This window comes from Pongo abelii, chromosome 11 (genome assembly GCF_028885655.2).
Source record: "Pongo abelii isolate AG06213 chromosome 11, NHGRI_mPonAbe1-v2.0_pri, whole genome shotgun sequence".
Taxonomy (NCBI): Eukaryota; Metazoa; Chordata; class Mammalia; order Primates; family Hominidae; genus Pongo; species Pongo abelii.
Window position 1 is genome coordinate 62,429,683 of NC_071996.2, and position 26,580 is coordinate 62,456,262.

At 37.3% G+C, this 26,580-nt stretch overlaps 1 protein-coding gene across 5 annotated transcripts in view; it reads right to left on the reverse strand.

Moving 5' to 3' along the window:
- Positions 1-26,580, reverse strand: part of PLA2R1 (phospholipase A2 receptor 1) — a 127,500-nt gene that overhangs the window by 19,757 nt on the left and 81,163 nt on the right. For 4 of the 5 annotated variants that reach the window (XM_024242963.3, XM_024242964.3, XM_024242962.3 and 1 more), the window contains 9 exon segments: positions 24,191-24,323; positions 23,592-23,627; positions 22,972-23,129; positions 17,046-17,110; positions 16,148-16,251; positions 14,434-14,573; positions 3,410-3,527; positions 2,602-2,732; positions 2,101-2,248 (listed from right to left, as the gene is read on the reverse strand). In XM_024242963.3, the coding sequence (XP_024098731.3) occupies positions 2,101-2,248; positions 2,602-2,732; positions 3,410-3,527; positions 14,434-14,573; positions 16,148-16,251; positions 17,046-17,110; positions 22,972-23,129; positions 23,592-23,627; positions 24,191-24,323 (1,033 nt within the window). 5 annotated transcript variants of the gene reach the window in all.

The window sequence follows — 26,580 nt, forward strand, 5'->3', positions numbered from 1 at the left end:
ATTCTTTGTATATGTTACCCAAATACCACTTTGACTTTTTTTTCCCCACTGAGTTATATGTCTGTATTTTTACATATATAAATTTCTTCATACGTAATTGATTCCATTAAGTTTCAAAACAAGTGATTTTGAGCAGCATGGTTTTGCCACCCATTGCCCTGAAAAAGAAAGATCTATTGGAAACCAAGTTCTAAACTGGGGAGTCTTGCTTTGCCCTTGTGTCTCTTCTTATTCAGTTTCTTAATTTTTTTGGCAGATAAAAGACTTCGGGCTCAAGTCCAATGTAAGCACATATGTATCTGACAAACAGAGACGAGGAGCAGAACTTGAATATTTATTGTTGGCTACAATAACTAGTGTAGTTGAACAATACTTTCTGGAAATAATAAAAAAACTCTATCGTTTGTTAAATATAGCTAGAAGTATGCTAAGTGTTATACATACATAGAGTGTGTGAGATGGCTATTACCACATTTTGCAGATGCAGAAATCATGATCACAGAAGATAAGTAACTTGACTGAAGCTTATCTACAAAGAAGGGTGGGAACCCATGTGTGGTAGGCACTCCAGTGCCTGTGCTCTCAATCACCACTATTCTGTACTATCTCTAAAGGAAAATCTACACTGTTAGTCCCAAAAATACCAAAGAGAGAAAGTGATCAGAGGGCACATTCCAAGAATAAATAAACATCAAGGTAGTGGAATAGAATCATTGTGTTTAACTGAGACACCTTGATTGTGTTATTTTTGTTTTGTTTTCCTGGAGACAGAGTCTTGCTCTGTAGCCCAGGCTGGAGTGCAGTGGTGCGATCTCTGCTCACTGCAACCGCCGCCTCCTGGGTTCAAGCGATTCTCATGCCTCAGCCTCCCTAGTAACTAGGACTACAGGTGCCCACCACCACGCCATGCTAATTTTTTGTATTTTAGTAGAGACGTGGTTTCACCATGTTGCTCAGGCTGGTCTTGAACTCCTGAGCTCAGTCAATCCACTCGCCTTGGTCCTCCAAAGTGCTAGGATTACTGACGTGAGCCACTGTGCCCAGCAAGGATTACTTATGTTTTTAAGCCTCAAGTTCCTCATCTGTAAAATGGGAGACTTTTACCTACTTCATAGAACTGTCTTGAGGATTTTATGGCATACCGTGCATGCACTCAAGGCACAGGGTCAGGTACATCATAAGTGTGTAAGTACCTGGCATGTTCATATTATTTCTTTCCCTACAAGGCTCTGCTGTTCCCATATTACTCTTGCTGTTACAGATCTAGTATCTTTTTTTCAGTTCCTGACCACTATAATGTTTAAGTGGTAACTGAGAACCAGAAATGGAGCTTCTCTGGCACTGCTTTTTTGAGGATGGGTTGATGTTAACATTAGAGACTTAACACGTATGCCACATTAAGAAGTAAAATTCCTATTCCAAATAAGTGTATGTACATATATATATATATGCTAGGCTGCCCAGAGTTCCATACAGCTCTAGACACCACCTATGGCTTTCTTGGGTAGTGCGGACAGAGATACCCAGCATTCAGTAAAAGCATGAGCTGCTGTTGTTTTTATTTATACTACTCAAGGTCAGTTATAGTGCATTCACACTACTCATTGGCCCTGCTGGCTATTTGTAATAGTGTGGCTTTGGCATTTCACACAGAAACCATTTGGGGGTTCTGCCCATCAGATCTAGAAGCTTGCTGCATGCCACATTTAGCCACAGAGACCATTTTCAGGGTTCCAAAAAAGGAGCAAATATGAGTTGGTTTATTTCCCTGATTCTTTCCCAACATTTTCTCAGTGACCTTTAAAAATTATCTGAACAGATACATAATCCCAGAATGAAGCAGTAAAGCCATTTAATATGACTAAGATAGATACATAAATTTGGTCATCACTCAAGTGGCCTCGGCAGTCCTTAGAATCCCACTAAAGGGCATAAGCCTAGGGTAGAGGAGATGAAATAACTAAACTTATGTAAAGCCAAAGAAGAAGTGCCTGACGCTGTCAGCCGGGAAACTGTTAGCTACACAGCTGTGTAAAAGCAACGTGAAAGAGGAGGATGGACTTTGGAAATGAAAGGAAGAAAAAACCAAATATTTCTTACCTTGCATTTTTTCACAAACAAACCCATAGCCTTCCTTTCCACAGTCTTCAAAATACCATTTTCCAGTGAAATGAAAATTAGGATTACTTGAGAGCAAGGCACAGAGAGGAATGTGTTTCTGAACGTCAGTGGTATTGTGACTTGGAATCTTTAAAATAATACACGTTATCAAAAGTATGATAACATATAGCATTATTATAACATTAAAATTTTTATTAAGAACACTATTTTTAAAATTAAGACACCATTATTCCTTTATTCGCATTTAATAAACTTATTCACAAGTCATTTCATAACCTACAAAATAAACAATTATGGTGATGAGTAATTATATTAATAGAACACATAAAATTATATAAAATTACATTAAAAATTAATATATTAATAACTAATATAAATTTATACCTACAAAATATGGGAAATAAAAAAAGCTTTAGTAAACAAGTCTTGAATAAAATATCTTGTCAAAGTGATCTCCAAAAAATAAATCTTAAAACTTACATTTATTATATCAAATGGAGACCAGTTAGAATATACCACAGGCTTTCCATTTAGCCATGTTTCATAATCATCATTTTGTAAACCTATCCACACATTAGTGGTCTGGCCAAAAAGATTCATAGTAATGAAAGCTGAAAAACAGGAATACATTATCTAATTTAATACTGTAGAAAGCATTTGGGTAATTACTGCATCTTATTTATAGCTATGATTATATTTAAATGCCAGCAAAACATAATTATGAATCATTTATAGGAATTTGTTACTTTATCCTTGTTAAGGTAATGCAGTTTCTTTCATTTTTGTTTTAGTTTAAATTGACAGAAATTAGCTGGATAACCTGAGATTTCATCATATCATTAACAAAACAATTTCCAGTGTTCATTAATTAACTTTCTAAACAAAAGAGAATTTATCTGCTATATTTAAACTAAAGTATATAATTGTTTAAATATCAAATAAAAGCATGTAGGTAAATCTAAAGGGATCTAAAAATCATACCATGCAGTTACATGTAGATCATAGCTTTTAGCCATTTTGAAATACAGGCCATAAATACGTCCTATATTCCACTGCTACTGGTGAGAGAAAAGGCTCCAAAACCCAGCAGTTTATAAGCAATGCAGTACACTAACTTTTACAGATATCATGAAATAAAACCTATGGATCAAACTGAAAACTTGTGTATCATCAGCAACACAATATTTTAAATGTTGATTTGGGAATGTTAGTATAGGTGGGGGGATATTTTAATAAATACTTGAATAAAAATGGTTATCTTGGCCTGGTTGGATCTTGAGTACTCTACCTTGCTCAACCTCACTTTCAATGGCGACCAAGGTCCCCCCTTCTTCAGCACAGAAATGTTGAGCATGCATCCAGTTCTTCCAACTATTTGGGTCTTTGGGGATATTCAGCAGAAGGCACTATCAAAAAATGTCAAAACAAAACATTCATTTCTGTATTTTTCTAAGTGAATTAAAAATTTCCCAAAGACACTGAATATCAGCTTTGAAAATTCTTTATAATTTTCTTGGGCAGAAAGAACTCATTTTTCTTTCAACTCCTCCAAAGGTGTTACAGTAAAACAAAGAGGAGCAGCTTTCAGGGTGAGTTAATGACTTGCCTGCATTTGCAGCAGGCAGGAACAGAAGCAGGGATGCGTTTTGTCAGTGAAATGTCAGAACAGTGCCTTCAGCACAATGAAAAGTAGTATTCTTCCTAAAAAGGAGCCACTCTGATTACAAAGTTTACACGGGCACATTTAATCTAAAAAAAAAACCATTCTGGGGGTGGCAATGAACAGCTTAGTTCAATTTTATTTACAAACACACCTCCTTACTTTAAGTGAGAGAGAAATAATGGGGAGTCAAACACATCAGGTGTTTAAATTCACTAAATACTTGCGTCAGCCATTTGGTCACTAAGTCTATTGGGAAGAGCCAGAGAAGAAAAATAAATGATCCCAGTGGGACAGAAAGCAAGGGTATGACCAAAGAAACCTGGGAAGAAGTAGAAATGAAGGGGAAGGTTGGCCATCAATGTTAAAGGGAACACAAAAAAGGAATTTGGCAATAAAAGTTGAGTGTTATGCAAGAGAGAATCATGTCTGCATTATGGCAGAGGTTTCTTTTCTTTCCTTTTTTTATTTTTTTGAGACGGAGTCTTGCTCTGTTGTCCAGGCTGGAGTGCAGTGGTGAGATCTCGGTTCACTGCAACCTCTGCCTCCTGGGTTCAAGTGATTCTCCTGCCTCAGCCTCCTGAGTAACTGGGACTACAGGTGCACACCACCATGCCTGGGTAATTTTTGTATTTTTAGTGGAGATGGGGTTTCATCATGTTGGCCAGGATGGTCTTGATCTCTTGACCTTGTGATCCATCTGCCTTGGCCTCCCAAAGAGCTGGGATTACAGGTGTGAGCCACCGCGCCCTGCCACAGAGGTTTCTTTCTTATGGGATGGGATGAGAAATGGAATGATACATACTTGGCAGGACAGGCAGGGTTGAAAATAAGTTTGTTTGTTTTTCCCCGAAAGTTCGATGAAATTTAAGAATGTTGGTAGGACCAGATGGAGTTAGGTGAGAGGAAAAGATAGAAGAGAAAGGTTATAATGGATCGGGCAAAATTCCAGAGAGGTCAGGAGAAACTTTATGCAAAGGATGTTTCATCTGGAACTTGCTGGGGTTTCTTCTCTCATATTCAATTCTCTCATCAATGAACACAGATAACCCTAGTCATTGATAGGTCAGATCCTAAGATCTCGCCACTACAGGATAATTCTAGGTTAGTGTGGAAACCTACACTTGAACAAGCATCCTTTCCTACCTTATTCTGGAATGATACCTGATATAGTTTGGATGTCTGTTCCCTGCAACTCTCATGTTGAAATGTAATTCCCAGTGTTGAAGGTGAGGCCTGGTGGGAGGTGATTGGATCATGGGGCAGATCCCTCGTGAAGGCTTAGAACCATCCCCTAGGTGATCAATGAATTCTCAGTTCACGTGAGATCTGATTGTTTAAAAGTCTGGAACCTCCTCTCACCTCACCCTCTTGCTCTTGCTCTTGCCATGTGACATGCTGGTTCCCTGTTACCTTCTGCCATGATTATAAGCTTCCTGAGGCCCTCACCAGTAGCAGGTGCCGGCACCGTGCTTCTTGTACAGCCTGCGGAACTGTAAGTCAAAATAAACCTATTTTCTTTATCAGTTACCCAGTCTCAGGTATTCCTTTATAGAAATGCAAGACTGGTCTAATATAATATCTTTCCCCATCATTCTTTAATTTCCAAATTTTTCAGTTCTCCACCCCTTCCCCACCATCATATACCTCTTAAAAGCAGAGAGACTAAGTCTTACTCCTCTTTGAACATCACACCAGAGAAGGTCCCTAGTAAACATTTATTAAGCAAAATAAAAGCCAACAGACCCTAAAATGGTTGTCAAATGACATTGTCAGTCATTCTAAATTTAGCTCAGTGGTTCTCCAATAGGACAATTTTGCCCCTCAGGGTATATTTTGATAATGCCTGCAGATATTTTTCACTGTTACAATTGGGGAGGGGATGGCTATTGGCAACTAGTGGGTAGAGACAAGGATGCTGCTAACCATTTGCAAAGCACAGGTCAGGTCAGTCTTCCAAAAGAAAGAATTATCTGACCCCAAATGTCAATAGTGTAAGGTAATTCTTTTTAAAACTCAGTCCTGATCATGTCACCCTTTAGTTTAAACCCTTCAGGAATTTTCCACTGCTCTTAGGATAAAAACCAGAAACCCTGAACTAGCTTGAAGTTGAGTTGCCAACTAAGAGAGAAAATACATTTTCAGTTCTTCTGGTCCTTTTTGTCTTGTTTGCTTCACAAATAAACTGAATTGGCTTTCAAGGAGTTTAATTTTATAACAACTATCCTTTTATCTATTTCCTTTCATTTTGCCTCTTTCCTCTAATTACAGATTCTAAAGAGTGGCACATATTAATTATTGGGAAGTCTTATCATTTAATGTGAATTCACCTTGTGTTCAGATAGTTACACTAATGAACCATTCATAAATACCAATGAACCTCATTGGTTCAGTTAGCTCGATAAATCTCTCCAGAAAAATACCTCCTCTGCTTCCTCTATGTTTGCCTCAGCCAGGATTTACTAGCTTGACTACAGAAGTGTGGCCTCCCATTACCACGACTTCATTGTTTCTAAAAATATAACATATTTACTAACACACTCCGAAATTGTGTCATTAATAATTAAGGCAAAGCAGCAAGATGAAGTACAGCATCCTTAATTTAAAACTGTTTACTTACTAATTTGCAAAATGTGATCAAGTTTAATGCATCTCTGATTATTACTGTGAATTAATGGGGTCCTACTATATTCTAAATGGGTTTTCAATATAAAATTCTTTTTGTCTCAAAATCATTTCTAGCTCAATATTTGAAAATGAAATTCAGTTCCCTCCAAACTTGGTCCTTTCCCAGTGTTCCTACTCACAGTGAATGGCACAGTCAGCATGCACTTATACACATATAATAAGCCTGAAGCCTCAGAGGCATCCTTACCTTCCCACTCCATCTCCCCAACAGCCATACCATTTGGACATCTCATTTCCCAAAAAGCCCCCTCACCCATCCCCCATTCCCACTGCCTCATGGTCTCTGCCACCACCATCTTAGCCCAACCTACTAATCTCTTGCCTGCACTACAGCAATAGCTTCCTAACTGCCCTTACCTTTCTCACCCTTGCCCTTCTCCCATATATCCTTGGCACTACATCTAGAGTAACTTTTTAAAATTTGGTCCTGGTCATGTCCTTCTTTAGTTTTAAACCCGTCAAGAAACGTTTCCCACTGCTCTTAGGATAGAGGCCAGAAGTCCAACACGGTATCACTCTTTCCACTTCTTTTGTCTCACCTTCGGCCACTCTAGTTCTCTATGCGTTCTTTAGTTTCTTAAATGTCACACTCCCAACTTGCTGCAGGACCTTAGCACATGCGGCTCCCCCTATTTTTAATGTTCCCTGCCTTTCTGATCACTTCAGTCAGGTCCTCTGGCTATACACTTTTCTAGAACCACATAACTTTCCTTCATCACGTACACCACAGTTTTAAATTACACAGCCATTTTCCTCATCGATTTACTAATGTTTGTTCTCCCTCTAGTGTGTAAGCGCCAAAAGAGAAGGGGCTGTGTCTGTTTTTCGTCACCACTGAATTCCCGACATCCAGGTAGTAAATGAATGAATGAATAAGGTGCTCCAATTTGAATAAGTTCCAAAAAGAGGTGAGAGTATTTTTAAGAAAAAACTATGTTATGCACAAAATCAAATATTGACTAATCCCAAACTAGACGGTGCAAAGCAGCCATTACCACTCAATCCAGGTCTTGAATAAAAATATGTAAGTAGAAGCACAAGAGTTAATCACACACACACACACTTAGAATTTCTTCCTCCCACAGATCTGCTGGGACAAGTATCTTAGATGACTCATTCTTCCTGGGTAAATCCCTGGTCAAACCTCTTTTACATTGTCAAACACAGAGAAAACTATTTATGAGACATTAGAAAAGATGCTTAATTTCTGTGTATCTCAGTTTTAAAAACTCTAAAAGGTGGTTAATTTGTCAACAAAGTGGGATTTTTTTCCTTAGAAATAACCAATAAAAATCAGTCCTAGGAAATTCACAAACAATAAGCAAAGTTTAATGGGACATAATATATTGGAACTCATTTCAGAATTGTGAAGTAAAGAAGGTCCATCATTGCTATCTCCCAGTTTTCCTTCTGTAGCTTTATTTGTTAATAGGGAAAAACCATCCCACTCCTCTCAGCTATCAACTCTCCTATTAACAGTTTTCCTAATAATCTGATAAACTTACTTGTAACAAGGTGTAGATGACAGATGAGGCAATCTCAAAAATATTTCCCTTTTAAAAATAATGGAAAGTGTTGAGACAAAGGAGAGAAACTCCAGTGGTGGAATTTTAGGCATTAATGTGCAGGAGAAGGCACTGTGGTTGCGGAGACATGCATGGTGACTCTGACATTGTGCCAGGTGAATTGCCACCTACTCATGAAGCCTGCTGTGATGATATCCTTTGTAATCAAATTCTCCTAATGCCTTGAAGAAAGAGTTGTGGAACTATGACTGTTGAATTGCTGGGCAAATATTGGCCACACATTACAATAACTGAGGGAGCTTTAAAAAAATACAGATGTCTGGATCCCATGCAGATCAGCTAAATCAGAATCTTCAGGACATCTCCTGCACCTTGATGTTTTTAAAAAGCTCACCTGCTGATTCTTAATATTTGACCAGGGCTGAAAACTACTGATCTAGCTGTTAGTTATCAATAATTTTTTTTTATAACTCTGAGCTACATGAGGATGTTTTAATCATGCCCCAGGGCTAGCTTCAGAAGGCGCCTCCCCTCCCCGCCATTCTCATGCACATATTTATGCCCTTCTCTATTCCTTTCATAGGAAGCATTCACTTGCTCTTTTGCCTTGGGTCTGCTCTGCCATCACTGCCACCATTCCCATAGATACATACTCTCTACGTGTGCACAGGAGGACACATGGGATGGAGCTGAACTATGTGGGTAAAAATCAAGTTTCGGGGAAGGATAATAGCAAAAGGCTGAACCAGAAACAACGATTCCAGCTTTCTAAGAATTATTTATCAAATGCTAAGGATTTGACTTGTCATTAATTTCCTTAAAATATCCTCTTTTAATCCTAGAAGAAAACCTGGGCAATACCATTCAGGATATAGGCATGGGCAAAGACTTCATGCCTAAAACATCAAAAGCAATGGCAACAAAAGCCGAAATACACAAAAGGGATCTAATTAAACTAAAGAGCTTCTGCACAGCAAAAGAAACTATCATCAGAGTAAACAGGCAACCTACAGAATGGGAGAAAATTTTTGCAATCTATCCGTCTGACAAAGGTCTAATATCCAGAATCTACAAAGAACTTAAACAAATTTACAAGAAAAAAACAAACAACCCCATCAAAAAGTGGGCAAAGGAGATGAACAGACACTTCTCAAAAGAAGACATTATGCAGCCAACAGACATATGAAAAAATATTCATCATCACTTGTCATTAGAGAAATGCAAATCAAAACCACAATGAGATACCATGTCAGGCCAGTTAGAACGGCGATCTTAAAAAGTCAGGAAACAACAGGTGCTGCAGAGGATGTGGAGAAATATGAACACTTACACTGTTGGTGGGAGTATAAATTAGTTCAACCTTTGTGAAAGACAGTGTGGTGATTCCTCAAGGATCTAGAACTAAAAATACCATTTGACCCAGCAATCCCATTACTGGCTATATACCCAAAGGATTAGAAATCATGCTGCTATAAAGACACATGCACACGTATGTTTATTGCAGCACTATTCACAATAGCAAAGACATGGAACCAACCCAAATGTCCATCAGTGATAGGCTGGATAAAGAAAATGTGGCACATAAACACCATGGAATACTATGCAGCCATAAAAAGGATGAGTTCATGTCCTTTGCAGGGACATGGATGAAGCTGGAAACCATCATTCTCAGCAAACTAACACAAGAACAGAAAACCAAACACCACAAGTTCTCACTCATAAATGGGAGTTGAATAATGAGAACACATGGACATAGGGAGGGGAACATCACACACCAGGGCCTGTCGGGGGCTGGGGGCCTAGGGGAGGGATAACATTAGGAGCAATACCTAATGTGGGTGATGGGTTGATGGGTGCAGCAAACCACCATGGCACGTGTATATCTATGTAACAAAATTGCATGTTCTACACATGTACCCCAGAACTTAAAGTATAAAAAAATCCTCTTTTACACATGAGAGGAGGCATGAGTTAGTAACTAGGACAGTTGTGTTCATGCTTTTGGGTTGTTCAATATCTGTACCAGAAATGTGATTTGGGGATTAGCTAGGCATTCCTTTATGCCTGTTCCCTAGAGACCATGCCAGGATAAACTTGTTCTAACAGTTGCGAAAAAATAATTGTCACATACTGGAGTGAATTCAAAATGGATCAACAATCTAAATATAAATGCTAAAACCATAAAGCTCTTAGACAAACACACAGGGGCAAATCTTCATTACCTTGGATTTGGCAGTGAATTCTTAAGTATGATACCAAAAGCACAAGTGACAAAACAAAAAGTAGATAATTGGGCTTCATCAAAATTAAAAACTTTTGTGCATCAAAGGACATTATCAAGAAAGTTAAAAGACAACCTACAGAATGGTGGAAAATACTTATAAATCATATATTGGATGGGGTTTAATATTTAGAATATATAAGGAATTCCTATAACTCAACAATAAAAAGGCAAATGATCCAATTTAAAAATGGACAAAGGACTTTAATAGACATTTTTCCAAAGAAGATAAACAAATGGCTAACAAGCACATGAAAAGATGCTCAACTTCATCAGATAATAGAGAAATGCAAATCAAAATCACAATGGAATAACACCTAACATGCTCTAGGATGGCTATATAATAGCCAGAGTTGGCAAAGATGTGGCGAAATTGAAACCCTCACACACGGCTAGCAGGATTGTAAAATGGTTTGGTCACTGTGGAAGAACATTTGTCAGTTCCTCAAAAAACTAACTACTGAATTACCATATAACCCAACAATTCCATTCATAGGTATACATTCAAAAGAATTGAAAATAGGGACTCAAACAGAGACTTACACACCAATGTTCATTGAAGCATTATTCACAATAGTCAAAAGGTGAAAACAACCCAAGTGCCCATCAACAGATGAATGAATAAACAAAATGTGCAATATTCACACATATACACAAACGCCCGTGCCACACAGGAATATTATTCAGCAACAAGAAGGAATGAAATTTTGATATATGCTAAAGCACAAATGAACCTTGAAAACATCATGCGAATAGGCCAGACACAAGGACAAATATTGTATGAGTTCGCTAATATGAAATATCTAGAATAGGCACATTCACAGAGATAGATAATAGATTAGAGGTTACCAGGGGATGGGGAACAGGAAGTTAGTGCTTAATGGTTACAGAGTCTCTGTTTGGGATAGTGAGAATGTTTTGGAAATAGAGATGATGGTTGTATAACATTGTGCATGTAGTTAATGCCATTGAGTTGTACACTCAATGATGGTTAAAATGGAAAATGTTATGTTACATTATTTATGACCATAAAGATGCTTTAAAAAACTAATTGCCAAAGGTTTTAATAAAAGACTTAGTAATACTCAGTGTCTTATTGAATATTAGCTACAAGTTTCTCATACTGAAATGTGAAAATAATTTATACCTGGTAGAAAGATTTTATAGTTTGAGAAAATGGGAAGTATACAGAAAGTATCAATGATTAAAAAATAGTGTACCTCATTAGTATAGTAAAGTTTTAGAGTACAATTACACTATTCTAGAAAATATCTCACGGTGCCACTGAGCTCATTGTGTCATGGGGCTAAGCTGACACAGCAACTCTTTTTTTAAAAAAAAAATTAAAGACTTCATTTTTTAAAGAGCAGTTTTAGGTTCACAGCAAAGTTAAGAGGAAGGTACAACTTTGGGAGGCCGAGGCGGGTGGACCACCTGAAGTCAGGAGTTCGAGACCAGCGTGGCATGGTGAAACCCTGTTTCTACTAAAAATACGACAATTAGTCGGGCGTGGTGGCAGGCACCTGTAACCCCAGCTACTTGGGAGGCTGAGGCAAGAGAATTACTTGAACCTGGGAGATGAAGGTTGCAGTGAGGGGAGATCATGCCACTGCATTCCAGCCTGAGTGACAGATTGAGAGTCCGTCTCAAAAAATAAAGGAAGGTACAGAGATTTCCCACCTGATCCACACATACACAGCCTCCTCCATTATCAACATGCCCCATCACCCCAGAATGGTACATCTGTTACAATCGATGAACCTGCATTAACACATCATAACCACCCAAAGTCCATAGTTTACATTAGGGTTCACTCTTTGTGTTATACATTCTATGAGTTTGTACGAATGTCTAATGACATGCATCCACCATTGTGCTATCATACAGAGAATTTTCACTGCCCTAAGAATCTTCCACAACTTCATCCTTCCCTCCCTGCAACACCTGGCAACCACTGATCTTTTTAGTGTCTCTCTAGTTTTGTCTTTTCCAGAATGTCGTATAGTTGGAATCATACAGTATTGTAGGCTTTTCAGATTGGCTTCTTTCACTTAGTAATATGAATTTCAGTTTCCTCCATGTGTTTTAAAGGCTTGATAGCTAATTTCTTTTTGGCACTGAGTAATATTCCATTGTGTGGTTGTACAAGTTTATTTATTCACCTACTAGGGACATCTTGATTGCTTCCAAGTTTTGGCAATTAAGAATAAAGATGTTATAAATATCCATGGACAGGTTTTTACGTGTACATAAGTTTTCAACTCCTTTGGGTAAATACCAAGGAGTGTGATTGCTGGATCAAATGGTAAAATTATGTTTAGTTTTGTAAGAAACTGCCAAACTGTCTTCCACAGTGGCCGTACCATTCTGCATTCCCACCCGGAGTGAATGAGAGCTCCTGTTGTTCGGCTTCCTTGCCAGCATGTAGTGTTGTCAGTGCTCTGGATTTGGGCCATTCTAGTAGCTGTGCAGTGGCAAATCACTCACTGTTGTTTTAATTTGCATTTCTGGAGTGGCAATCCTTAAGTGCCAACGTGAAGTGGCAGGCATAGGAAAGGGGCAAGACCACCAGACTCAGGGTCAGAAAACAAAAAGTGCGTCTTGGCCTGATGCTTATTCACTATGAAGTTTCAGAAAAGTCACACAATTTTGTTAGCATCTGTCTTCTCATATGTAAAATGAGGATAGTAATTCTATATATTTTTAAAATTCAGTGCTATAAGAAATAGACATAAAATCAATTAGCTAAGAGGGGAAGTAACTCAAATGTCCACCAATGGATGAATGGATAAACAAAATGTAGTATATCCATACAATGGAATACTGTCCAACTGTCAAAAGGAAGTCCTGTCGCATGCCAGTGTGGGTGAACCTTGAGGACATTATGCTAAGTGAAATAAGCCAGTCACAAAAAGGCAAATACTGTCTGATTCCACTTACATGAGATATCTAAAGTCGTCAAATTCAAAGACACAGAAAGTAGAACAGTAGTTGCCAAGGGGTTCAGGGTAGGAAGAACAGGGAGTTGTTTAATGGGTACAGTTTCAGTTTTGCAAGACGGAAAAGGTCTGGAGATTTGTTGAATGACAGTGTGAGTATGTGATATTTAACACTAGTAAACAGTAAACAAAAATGGCTAGAATGGTGAATTCTATATTGTGTGTATTAACCAGATATTAAAACAATTTAAAAGTCAGTGCCAAATGTCTAGTGGGTACTCAATGAATGTGTGAAAAATCCAAGTGGCCTCATTTCTCAAATTAACAATGGGAGGAAGATCACAAAGGAGAGAAAGCCCTGCCAATATAACTGAACACTTAGATTAAAAATTGGCTGTCCACAATTGAAGAGGAATTTCATATTAGCATATGAAATGATGACACAGTTTGGGTTTTTTAATTTTCTAAGAGTTAAACAATTATAATTTGGGATGCATTTTAATTACTTCCACCTAAGGCCTATAAAGTTATTTTATTATAAAATATGAAGAGTGGAGGGAGTCTAGGCCTTAATTGAAGGCAGCATCAGAAATAATAAATCTGGTTTAAAATATCCCCACTGGCAATTTTTTTTTCTTTTAATTCAAATCTGCTTGGAAGCACCAGCTTTATGAGGCTCAAGATGACATTGACCAAGCTAAGTTATTAGTCCCTCAATTCACTAGTGGGCAGAGCTCTATGCCAGCTCCAGGCAGGGAAAACACAAGAGTAGGAGATGGAGTCTGGGTCCTCTGAAATTTACAGCTTATTTGGGAGCAGAACCTAGACACACAGGCATGCAGGCACATACATACACATGTGCACACACACACATGCATATGCACACACACATGCATATGCACACACACGTATACATACATATACATACATATGTTACACCTAATGAAACATTCATACAGCACAATAAATGACTATGCCAACAGTAAAACTGAGTATAGAAACGAGGGGAAGTGTCCAGGCTGTTTTTGACAAAAATCTTTTGTTCCAAAAGATTTGTTACTAAACAGAAAACTCAAATTTCTTGAAAATTGTGACAAAAAAATTCCAGGTCTTATGGACAACTCACAGCTTTTAAAAGCCACTTTCATTTTTTGAACACTTTCCAAAATTACTGTCTACAAAAGAGAAACAAAGGCAACTTTTGAAAAACAAGCTTACCTTATAGTTAAAATATAGCCATCCTTTGGGACACGTTCCATGTTGTTTTGGTGTATCTTTCTTTTTCTCTATGAGCAAAACCTTTTTTCGCTTACAGATACTAGGCATAGAAACTGAACACTCTTCACTACCCCAGAGTCCTGAAGGAGAAAATGGGTTAGAAATGGCTTAGGAACAATGGTGATTCTTTGAAGGCATTCTCTATTGGTCACTACTTTTATGACTGCTATGCTTTTTCATAATTTATTTTTTAAAATCTAGAAGCTGAACTAAAGTACTGATCTTAGATTTCTCTAGGGACAAACGCTAACTGGGCAAGGCCAAACCAGTAATTTTAATTGAAGAATGTAAAAATTTTGCAAATTAAAAAAATCTAAATAAATACTGCAATTTGAATCATAGAACTGATTAAAATCTTAAGAATATTTGACTTGTATAGCAAAAGAATACTTTGTAGGGTAACAATTTCATTTTAAAACATTCAATTTCAATGTACAGAGAGGAAAAAGATTCTAAAACAGTAGATAATTTCTACTTTATAATTCTTTAGAAAATATAATAATTTAGAAAAATTAACTCAAGAATTTCCAAGAAAATAGCATTTACTACTGATCCTTAAATAAACCAGACTCACATATAGACATGTCTTCAGTAAGAAATATCCTCAAATCCTTAGCCTCCGACAAACTAACTGCTTTTTTTTTTTAATTTAGAAGAGTTATATTTTCAGAATAAGGATTATAGAATGCATTTTATTGGCATCCAAGTCATAAATTCCAGAACAGGGCAGAATGCATGCCAATTGCAAGGGCAGGCTCAGTTTTCTAGATCAGGAATATGAGCCCAAAAGATGTTGGCATTTTGAAGGAGGGGCTGGAATGCTATTTTCAATGCAGATTAGCTGCTATTCACCCAGACTCTCAAAACAGTCCTTTCTGTAGGCTGTTGTGACACCTGCTGGTAAAAGCAAGCTGATTAACCACACGGATTTTCCTTTCCTAACTCTCTGCAGAGGCCCTCACACCCAAAATTATTTTCCATGTTTATCCCTCTCCTGGCTTGGGGCACAGGTTAGTTATGAATCTGTTAGAGTAATGGGTATCATTATCTTTTATTGGTTAGAAAGAAGGGGAATGAGTGGACAATCAAACTAACTACACTGCACTGATGAAGAGAATTTAAAAAACCAATCTTCAACCTAAATGTGCTTCTAAATCCAACTTGCAAACAGTTGCCATTCTAAAGCAAGCAGCAATTGATGACAGGTAGTAAAAGAAAAAAAGAATACTGACTTGAATCAAAACATTTATTAAATAGGAAAATGGAAGTAAATTTCACAGAGGTTAAAGTTCTGGCCAATTATAAATTGGATATAGGAATAGATTTTTTTTTAAAGTGCTTCCATTGAAATATCATAGAAAAAAGTATTTGTCAGGCATATATTTCTTTAACAGTTTCATTGGGCCCATTTCTGGTGCTGTTTTGATTTATGAGGAAGGATCTCAGATGTAAATTATTTCTGAGAACATGAATACATGGATTGAACAGAAAAAAATGGCCATCCTTAAGCCTTATGGCAGACAAAACTGAACACATCAACTGAAAAGAGAAATAAACAGAAACTTCTCATGGAAATGATGCAAGGAAAAGACTTTAACCCTCCTGAAAATTATCAGTTTGTATTATAAACCCAAAAATGGGTAAGTAAAATAACCTGTTATAGAAGAAATAAAGCCACATCTCTGGCTCTGATTATTCACAGATCTTTCTCTTCCGGTGTCCCAGTTCTGGTATATCACTGGTGTTCCATCTCTCCAGCTGTGGGAAGATTAAAAATGTTAAGGTCTTCTCTCATTCTGCATGTCCAGTCTCCAACATCATTCTTAGAGTTCTGAGGTAGGGATTGAAGATATAATATTCTATTAAATTAAAAAAAAATACTCATATGTAGCATAGTGCCTATAGTTAACAATATTGTATCATATACTTACAATTTTTCCAAGGGGGTAGATTTTTTTTGAGATGGAGTCTCACTCTGTCACCCAGGCTTAGTACAGTGGCACAATCTCGACTCAAGGCAGCCTCTGCCTCTCAGGTTCAAGCGATTCTCCTGCCTTAGCCCCCCCAAGTAGCTGGGTCTACAGGTGCACACCACTACGCCCAGCTAATTCTTGTATTTTTAGTAGAGAGAGAGTTTCTCCATGTTGGCCAGGCTGATCTCGAACTCCTGACCTCAGGCGATCCACCCTCCTTGGCCTCCCAAAGTACTGCGATTACAGGTGTGAACCACCATGCCCAGCTAAGAGGGTAGATTTTATGTTAAGTGTTCTCATCACAAAAATGAATGAATTAGTGAATAAATAAATAAATGAATAGAGCAGGAAAGAAAACTTTTGAAGGTGATGTATATGTTTATGGCTAGATTGTCGGGATGGTTTCATATGTGTATTCTTTAAAAAACACTCATGTCTTTGGTTAGAGACGTGAAAATTTATAAGTTAAAGATAATGATTGAAGGGTATTCAACAAATTGATCACTAAAATTGAATCTAATAATTCTGCAAATACAACCTGTCAAACAAAATTAAATGCAAATGAATCTAGGTTCATACCGAAATTCATCATTGGCTCTTTCTTCTTGAAGTCCAATCCACCAACTTGCACCATACTTTGATAGCTATTGAAAGAAAAAAAAAGTCAGCGTTTATTCTACTTGTTTTCCTTTTTCACTATTAAGAGTAATGGGGTTGCTGCTAATGGCTTTCTATTCTTCAGTATTTTACCCAGTTATCTAAGGAAGAGTATACTAAGGCCTAGCATCTTGAGAAAACCTGAAACTTCATTATTCTAAAATATTCCCTCCTATTATGAAGAAAAACTGGAATGAAACATGGAAAACAGTTTCATACAACTTGAAAAGTAATGTTTCTAACTCTCTAAGAAGGTTTTAAAAAGTAATATTAGAAAATGAATTCATTTTCTGACAAAAAATTATTGGCTTATCCTCTCAGTTATTTACCCTCTCGGTGATTTATAATTCATTGCATATGTCACATGTATTTGAAAAACAATTCAAGGTATCAAGGCATCATTAGTATAAAGATACTGATTTTAGGTATTAGTCTGATTGTTAAGCTTTAAGCAGTATAAGCTTTCCTTCCCATTCAAATAGAGAGACACAATATAGGACAAAAGAATACTACAGAGTGCCCAGTGTTTGACAACTAGAAAATTATCCTTTTGATGAGTTCATGTCCTTTACAGGGACATGGATGAAGCTGGAAACCATCATTCTCAGCAAACTAACACATGAACAGAAAACCAAACACCGCATGTTCTCACTCATAAGTGGGAGCTGAACAATGAGAACACATAGACATAGGGAGGGGAACATCACACACTGGGGCCTGTCGGGGGGTGGGGGGCTGGGGGAGGGATAGCATTAGGGGAAATACCTAACGTAGATGACGGGTTGATGGGTACAGCAAACTACCATGGCATATGTATACCTGTGTAACAAACCTGCACGTTCTGCACATGTATCCCAGAACTTAAAGTATAATAATAAAAAAAGGAACCGGATTTATATGTATCAACATGGACACATTTCAAAATATGTACTTTTTAATATAAAACTAAACTGTATAACAAAAAATTGGAATTTTAGTAGATTATAAATTCTATGTTAACAGAGTGATATAGTTATCACCAATTAAAAAAAACACTTAATCTAAGATTGTATTAGTAATGTTGTAGTGTTCAGAATAAAGGTAGTAAAAATTAGTAAGGAAATAGAAGACTTGAACAACAACAAAAAGAAAATTATTGTTTTACGTTTTATTAATTTTATACCACTATTAATCACTTGGACCTAAGTACAATAAAGTATAAAATTAAAGCACTATGTGCATGCATGTGCACACGTGTGTGTATGTACACACACACACACACACATTAGGGCAGATGTACTGACTTATGACCCAGGAAATTGAAATTCCCTCTTTAACTATAAAAAAGGAAGAGGCAGTAAGGGTTTTTCTAAGACCTGTAAATCAGTATACTTAATGGGGGTGTGTGTGTGTGTGTGTGTTGTGTGTTGAACTGTAAGTTAATTTTTATATGCTAAAATCCTGTTAATTTGAAGGCATTACATATTTAAATTTGTACTCTCATTTCTTCTGTAAAGACTGCAGAAGAAATTTTAAGATATATTATTTTTCCATAGGAATTTCAGCTCTCCATACAACAGAACCCAATAGCCCTCTAACAATCTAATTTATAAACAGGTATTTTTATTCTGTAAACAGCATCGCTATTTGTCATATCAGCAATTTGAGAATAATGCAAGATGGAACAACTGTAATTTTGTATCCCTGAGGTGTTGTTTCGTGGACATGTTCTTAACAGGCTGAATTCAGATTCCCATTGTCAGACTTTGGAATGGGTCCACTGAGACTGGCTGTGAACTCAGTGGGGGAACCACAACAATTTCATTCAATCTAAAGAGGTTTCATGTGCCACAGGACTGGAAATCATGGCCTGGATTGTTCACTGCCCCAATTAAGGACCTCTAAAGAGAAATTATAACTGCTGCATCCTAAGTGGCATTTTTATTACGACCTCAATTATGGCATGGTAACCTCCACATGGCACATCACAACCTGTTGTGATATGGCACGGAACTGAACTTCATAGGAGATGCTAGAAGATACCCAGCATGGAACATCCAATGTGAAAATGGATGTTTGAAATTTTAGCTTAGGAAGGCCGCAACAATAGAAGACTTATTAACATGTGTTTGCATAAAGAAATGTGATAGAGAAGTAAGCTCAGGGCTTAAAAAATGTCATATGAACATGCATTTTATAACATCAACTATGTTTTGGTATTTACAAACAGCCATTATAGTTAGCATCATATGGAAGCAGCATTTACCAAAAACAAACAAAACCCCGCAGTGACAGTCACTACATTAATCCATAAAGCAATATAAGGAAGAACAACCTGTCATCTTTTAAAATGTTCTCATCAAGAATGACAAAATGATATTTTGGAGGAGGACTAATAGATTTGATATGTATTTTGAGAAGCATTTAGAAATAAAAATTTAATAATAATGGTAAATTGCCACTTCAAAATGACAATACTGCATAACAGTGTAAAAATGTCAGATAAGCGGACTAATTAGCTAGTAGTTTGTGTCAAACAACTCCTAAAGTGCTTGCAGCATTTTTTCAGCATTAATGTGATTATCGAGATGGCTCAAAAAATAAATTCACTCTAATCATGCTTTATGGTCTTCTGTTACTCAAAGAGTGGGAGAGAAAATATTGACATTCTTTTTCCAAGATGGGAACATTTTATTAAAATTTTTATTTGCTTCAGATTTTTAAAACTGTATCTAGCTTGCTTGTTTATAATTAATTTTTTTGACACTGCAACTAAATGTTATTTTTGTTTTTCACAATTCTAATCACTGCTCTTCTTAGGGAAGCTATACAAAGCACATACGTAATTTTAAAAATATTTAATTACTTATTTGTACTCTTCCTACATTTATAAGATAAATGTGAGACAGAAGTGAGTGGAATGACCTCTACACATCTTGCTCCTCATCCTGGAATGAAGTAACTTCTGGATTGACCCATTCCAGTAGGACGTTCTTAGGTATGGGGTTTCTTTCTTACAAAATGTGAACACCACTATCACCACCACCAACGATAAGTGCCCAAGGTAGGCACAAATTATGCAGAAATAAGAATTTTTTGGAAAGCAACAGCTTTCTTTCTAATTTGATATCCTTTCCCCTTGGACCCCGCTACAGACTAAATGTTTGTGTCCCCCTAAAATTTACATTGTTGAAATCCTAACTCTCAAGGTGATATATTACAAGGCAGATGGCAGGTGATAAGGTCATGAGGGTGGGGGCGGGGGTGTCTCATGAATGGGATTAGCGCCCTTAAAAGGGGACCTTGGAGAGCTCCTTTGCCCCTTCCACCATGTAAGGATACATATGAATCAGGAAGTGGGCATTCACCAGACATCAAATCTGCCAATGCCTAGATCTTGAGTTTCCAGCCTCCAGAACTGTGAGCAATAATTTTCTGTTGTTTGTAAGCTGCATAGTCTATAGTGTTTTTGTTATAGCAGCCTGAAAAGACTAGGGCAGTCCCCTGGCCCCGTTCTCAGTTTTCAAATTCTATACCTTCCCATAATTTTCTTTGGTAGCACAGTGGGGAGATTAGTTAGCACCTTACCCATGAAACTGATGGGGCATTCTACATCAACATGGTCATAGGCCAGGTGACAATTTTGCCATATAAGGCACCATAAAGTTTGTCTGATTTGAGATCAGAATCCTCAACTAGATCATGGCAGTGGCTATGATGACTCAAACTGCTCAGCCTGTGGGGTTTCACCCTTCCCTTCTATGGGAGGCATTATCTCTGCCATCCCCATTGGCTTCCCAACTTCCAAAGATTAGGAGATGAATTAAGAGGAAAGGTGAAGATAGAAGATCTACAGAAGTTCCCAGCAGAGCTAAGCTCTGTTGGAAAGATCAAAGATGCCCTTCATTGTTCATGTCTGAGACAAAGCTGGCAGCCATGTTTTGGGGAGGATTTTGGAACTAGCATTTTGATGTAATGAAGACATTGTGCTCTTACATGCCCTGACACTGCTGTTCTATTGTCACAGGCAGCACCGTGTAGGGTTTTTAAATGACTGGATAAGTAAAATGGCCTGGGTTTCTTTCCAAATTCCACCACTTAGCTGCTGTGTAACCAAGTTGCTTAACCTCTTTGAAGTCTTAGCCTCCTCACTTGTAAAAATGTACTAATAATAGACTTCTCACAGGGGGTTCTTGGGAAGATTACATTTTAGTACTTATCATAGTACCTGAAACAGTTATGGTAAATATGGCCAAATATCAGCTCTTTTTGGGTTGTATACTTTGCATGCCTATGGATTAGTTTTCAGCCATTCATCTGGTCTCTTGTTATTGCCCTCTGAGGTGAGGAGTATGGTGTCTGGCTAAAGAAATGTGTATTTTCCGACATCATGGTATAGAATTGAACATGCTCATATTGAACATTATGGTTTTGGCTTGAGTGTTCTATTTGTAAGAGTGAAAGGGTGACAAAATGGTGTACAAATTTATGATGGGGAACATTCCACATCTAGTGGTTGTTCTGCCACTGAGTGTCTGTGGGACCACGTGATTGTCATCTAACTTCTCTTTTACTCGGTTTCTCCATCAGAATGTAGCAGGAGTCCTGACCTGCTTGTACCTCATGGGCTGTATGTGCAGCAGACAGGATACAGAGACAGTAAATCCCCATGAACTGTGAGGAAAGACATTTCTTTCACAAGCCTAGGATGCTTTAATACAGGGCTTCATTTTATAGTCAACTTACAGAGATGTAAAAAGATGATAGAGTTAGAAAGGATTCCTGAAGGTCATGAAATATGATTAAATTACAGGAAAAGAAAATGGCTTTTTCTTGCTTTCAAAGCTTCCAAGGGAAAGTTTGGAGTGAGGATTTCCCGCCTTCATGCCCCCATTGTAATTTGTACTTTCTGTGCCCTTTCTATTTACTACACCATATCACTTCCAGCTTCTTCAGTTTTTAAATTTAATTTATGTTTTAAAAATTGACCAATAAAATTGTATGTATTTATTGTATACAACATAATGTTTTAAAGTATATATATCCAGCCTTTTTAAAAACAGAGACTGTATCTCATACATTTTTGCATCTTTGACAAATATCCCAGTGCCTGGCACATACTTGATAATGAATGCTTGTTGAAGGAACACACTGAAAAGTACACTATTCTTTGCCAGCTTATTTTATTATTTAATAGGTCTTGCATGTTTCTTTCTTACTAGCTTAGTTCTGCAAGGAATTAAGTAGCCTTTCTCTAACTTAAGTTGAAATAGATAACTACTCCTTACTATTTTCTGTATATTAGTCTTTACAAACTTAAAAACAATGTACTCTTGTAAGATTTGAAACTTTAAAACTGCCAGACACCCCCCAGGTATTCCTCATCCCTCATTTGAGCTTAATTTTCCTCTGTGGCATTTATCCACTTATTTTTTCTAATATATTATATAATTCTATATACTCGTATTGATTATGGTCTTTCTTCCCAGACGGGAATATAAACTCCACGAAGATAGGAATTTCGGTCTGTTTTAATCACTGGTAAAACCCCAGTTCTACCAGTGATTAAATGATCGAATGAACCTCATGAAACAATCTCTATGTGCTCACCATTTTTGCTAACAAAGAATGAAGAGAAGGGAAATGACTGAGCAATACAGTAAACCTGTATCGCCATTATTTTCTCTTAATCTCTATAATAGGAAAAAAACAATTCTTGAAAATCTATGGCTTTACTGAAATCTATGGCTTTTACTGAAGTTTAAATAAATATCCGAAGTCAAATCGAGAAAACTATCCCTCCCTCCCTCCCAAGGGCAAAAGAAGGTGCTAAACTCTGAATTTTTCATGGTGAGTTATGTTCAAGTACCGCTTTTATTTTGCTGTGGATGAATTCTTGCTCATGTGCAGAATGAATTGTGAGAAGATCACTGTGCAGCCAGCTACAGACAAACTCAAAGTTCAACCATTCTGAGGCAAAGGTATGAAAAAGGTATTCTGCATCCTGATAAAAAAGCCAGGGTACATCTGAAAGAAAAAGAAACAGTGAAAATAATGCTGAAATGATTAATAGGTATGCTAGGATTGACCCCAAATTTGTGATTTGGTCACTCAACATTAAAAAATAATTGTATACACACACACACAAATTTGAACACACACATAGACACATATGCACATAAATAGATACATAACTTGCTTTTTTTCTTTGGTCTATCTCTTACAAGATACCTTCACTAGTATTAAAAGGTCAGGGATAGATACATATTCTAAAATCGCATGTCATGAAAATGATTGACGATACTAGTCCTTAATCATATTAAATGACTACATTTATTAATTATTAATTTGAACAAATTAGCTCTAGGTTGACACAAGAAAAGAGAGGCTCGATTTGAGAAATGTAACAACACATTAATGGTATATAGTAGCACTTATATGGTATATATTAATAATTAGAAATTCAAGAGCTGCCAGAGTCGTTCTTACCGTACTGGTACCAGAACGGAATCTTGGGTTTCACATCTGCAAAGTGAAAGCAAATCACTTTGACTGATCTTGCTTCTCAAGTGCATTGTCTGTGAATTACTTCAGCTCTAAACCCACTATTTTGTCTTTCATCTTTTAAAACATCACTTTAAAACAGGTACATTGTGCTGTTTGGAATATGTGGTGAGTTCTCACACTTGAAGAGGAAGCTCCAGAGAGGTTTCTGATTAAAGAAGGAAGGACATGAGCACTTGCTGAGGCCACTGTGTGCTACACACTGTCCTAGGTGCTTCCACTTACTCATTGTACAAGTAATTCCATTTGCTCTGTAATGTCAAAGTGACATTTTTCCCCGACTATACTTGCACTATAAATATTCTGCAATATTAGCTGGTTACCTTAGTTCCCAATGAACTAACTTGGCATCCTGCATTGGTGTCGCCTTTTCTCATTTCCTATAGAAACATTTTTTGCTAAAATAGTGTAATTTGGTTTATCAGGCAGGTTGTTGATATTGTGGTTTGGGGTGTTTAAATTGGGAAAGTACTAGAGGTTATTAGAAATCAAACATATAGCAAAGATCTTACTACTATTTTTACCTCTTGGGATTTTGCATATCCATTCACGTTTGGAACCACAGTGTAAGGGCAGCAATGTTTTGTTTGCCTTATAAACAGCACAGTTTCTTGCATCTTCTCCAAAATAATTATTGTCTAAAAACGAAGAGACAACCTGCAGCAGATGAAGTTCATTATTCCTTAATGATGATCCCCCCACAAAGTTTCAAAAGATCAAAAAGGGCATCCCTGTACATAAACATTATAGGCTTCTCCAGGAAGCTTCAGAAATGTCTGGATGTCATTCTAGTTGAAGGTTGTTTCACATTTGTGAAGAAGAAGCTAATCAATATTTAGCATTTTTTTCTTAAAGATGCCTTTTTTTAAAAAAACAAAAAAACAAAAAACAAAAGGCCAGGCACGGTGCCTCATGCCTGTAATCCCAGCACTTTGGGAGGCCGAGGTGGGTGGATCACAAGCTCAGGAGATTGAGACCATCCTGGCTAACACGGTGAAACCCCGTCTCTACTAAAAATACAAAAACAAAAAATTAGCTGGGTGTGGTGGCGGGCGCCTGTAGTCCCAGCTACTCAGGAGAATGGCGTGAACCCAGGAAGTGGAGCTTGTAGTGAGCCGAGATTGCACCACTGCACTCCAGCCTGGGTGACAGAGCAAGACTCCGTCTCAAAAAAATAAAATAAATAAAATAAAAATAAAAAAAAAAGGGTATGCTATTCCTTTCTCCAGAAGGAACAAATCAAATGCAAGCTTTGGTCTGAATTTGCACATTTTTCTAACTGGGAAAATTTTCTAGCCTTGGAATCCTGGATAAACTTAGGGACTCAGGGGTGTGCCAGATCTTGGTATTAACTTTGATTTTGATTACTATGAACATATGCTAAGTTTTTTGTCTCTAATAACTAAATTCTAAGCCATAGCTAGCTTTAATCGGGAATCTATCAGGTCACTTTCCATGAGTGACCACATAACTCATATAATTCACATTACAGGGGTATTAAAGAATCAACCTTCTCAATTATTTAATGACTACCTCACAGAAGAATGGATGGACCACAAGTAAAATTGGGGTAAAAATTTGGGGAAAAAAAGGATGTTTTAAAATCCTTTATGTTCCTCCTCAAACATGTACACTGTCATGTAATAATTCATCTATCTTAAATATATATAGCCTCAGGTTCAGAAAATGGTGTGATTTGAATTCATTTTGTCCAGCAGATATTGGTGAGAAGCTCGGCCACTGCTTCATGGCCTTATCTAATTTATTCTGACCCAGATTGTCTGTTCCTCTCCTATTACTAATGAGTTTGTTATACTAAAACAAAAGAAAGTGTTCTCAACCTCTATGTATCCCATTTTCTTTTTCAAGTGCTACATTGACTTGAACCACCCAGCTGCCCCATGTAGTGGCTGCCATTTATGGAGCAAGTTGACCCTGCTATGCCTTTTCGGTTTTCTGAGCCTTGGTTTCTTTATCAGCAAAATAGATTAGTGGGGCTGAATGACCTTTAAAATCTCTTCCTCCTCTGTTCTATAAACCTCTTCCTTGACACGAATTTGAGCACCATCTTGGTACGGGCTTTCTCTATTGTTCTTTACTACTTCAAAGTTTGGATACTGGTATTTTGCCAACCATGAGCTATTATAACATTGTGACTTTGGAGTCAGACAACCTGTGTGCAAATCCCGGCTCTCCTATATATTATTTTAGGCAAACCACTTAATCATTCTAATACCCATGGTACTGAGTTGTTGTAAGGATGAAATGACATCATGTAGGAGTGCATTCAGCTCAGCGCTTAGAACAGTATAAGGACTCAATAAACAGCAGTTGCATTAAATTCTCACTGCAGGCTCTTAGGAGTCTCCCCATTTCACAGGTGAAAGTGAATAATGTGATTTTTCATGTGCCGTAGGATGGATCCCACTTCAATCTAGGATACTACTTCAGTTTTTTCCCTGTCATTTTGAGAAAAATGTGAGAATTACCCATTTAAACTGAAAAAAAATGCAATAGTGAGTTCTCTGTGTCCTTCATAGAGGTTTGCAAGTATGGGAATGAATGAAAAGCAATACTTTTTTTTTCCTTCTGGAATAACTTGCTCTAGAAGGTGATATTTCTAAAACTTGCATTACTGTCCTTTCAGAGTGAGATAAATGAAAAATCATTCTCCAAAATAATCTTCATTTCATTATGACATGGACAAGGTTCCCATACTCAGACAATCAGGTGCTATGCAGGATAGGGAGGTATAGGGTAAAGGGAGTCTTGTGTTATTTTAAAGAATAGCTGCTTCTCTGCCAGAGAGACTCTTCATATGGGAGATGGTTTGGGGGGACTTTTTAGAGGTTTTTTATTCTTTTTCAGGATGGTTTGGGGAGACTTTTTGGAGGTTTTTGATACTTTTTCAGGC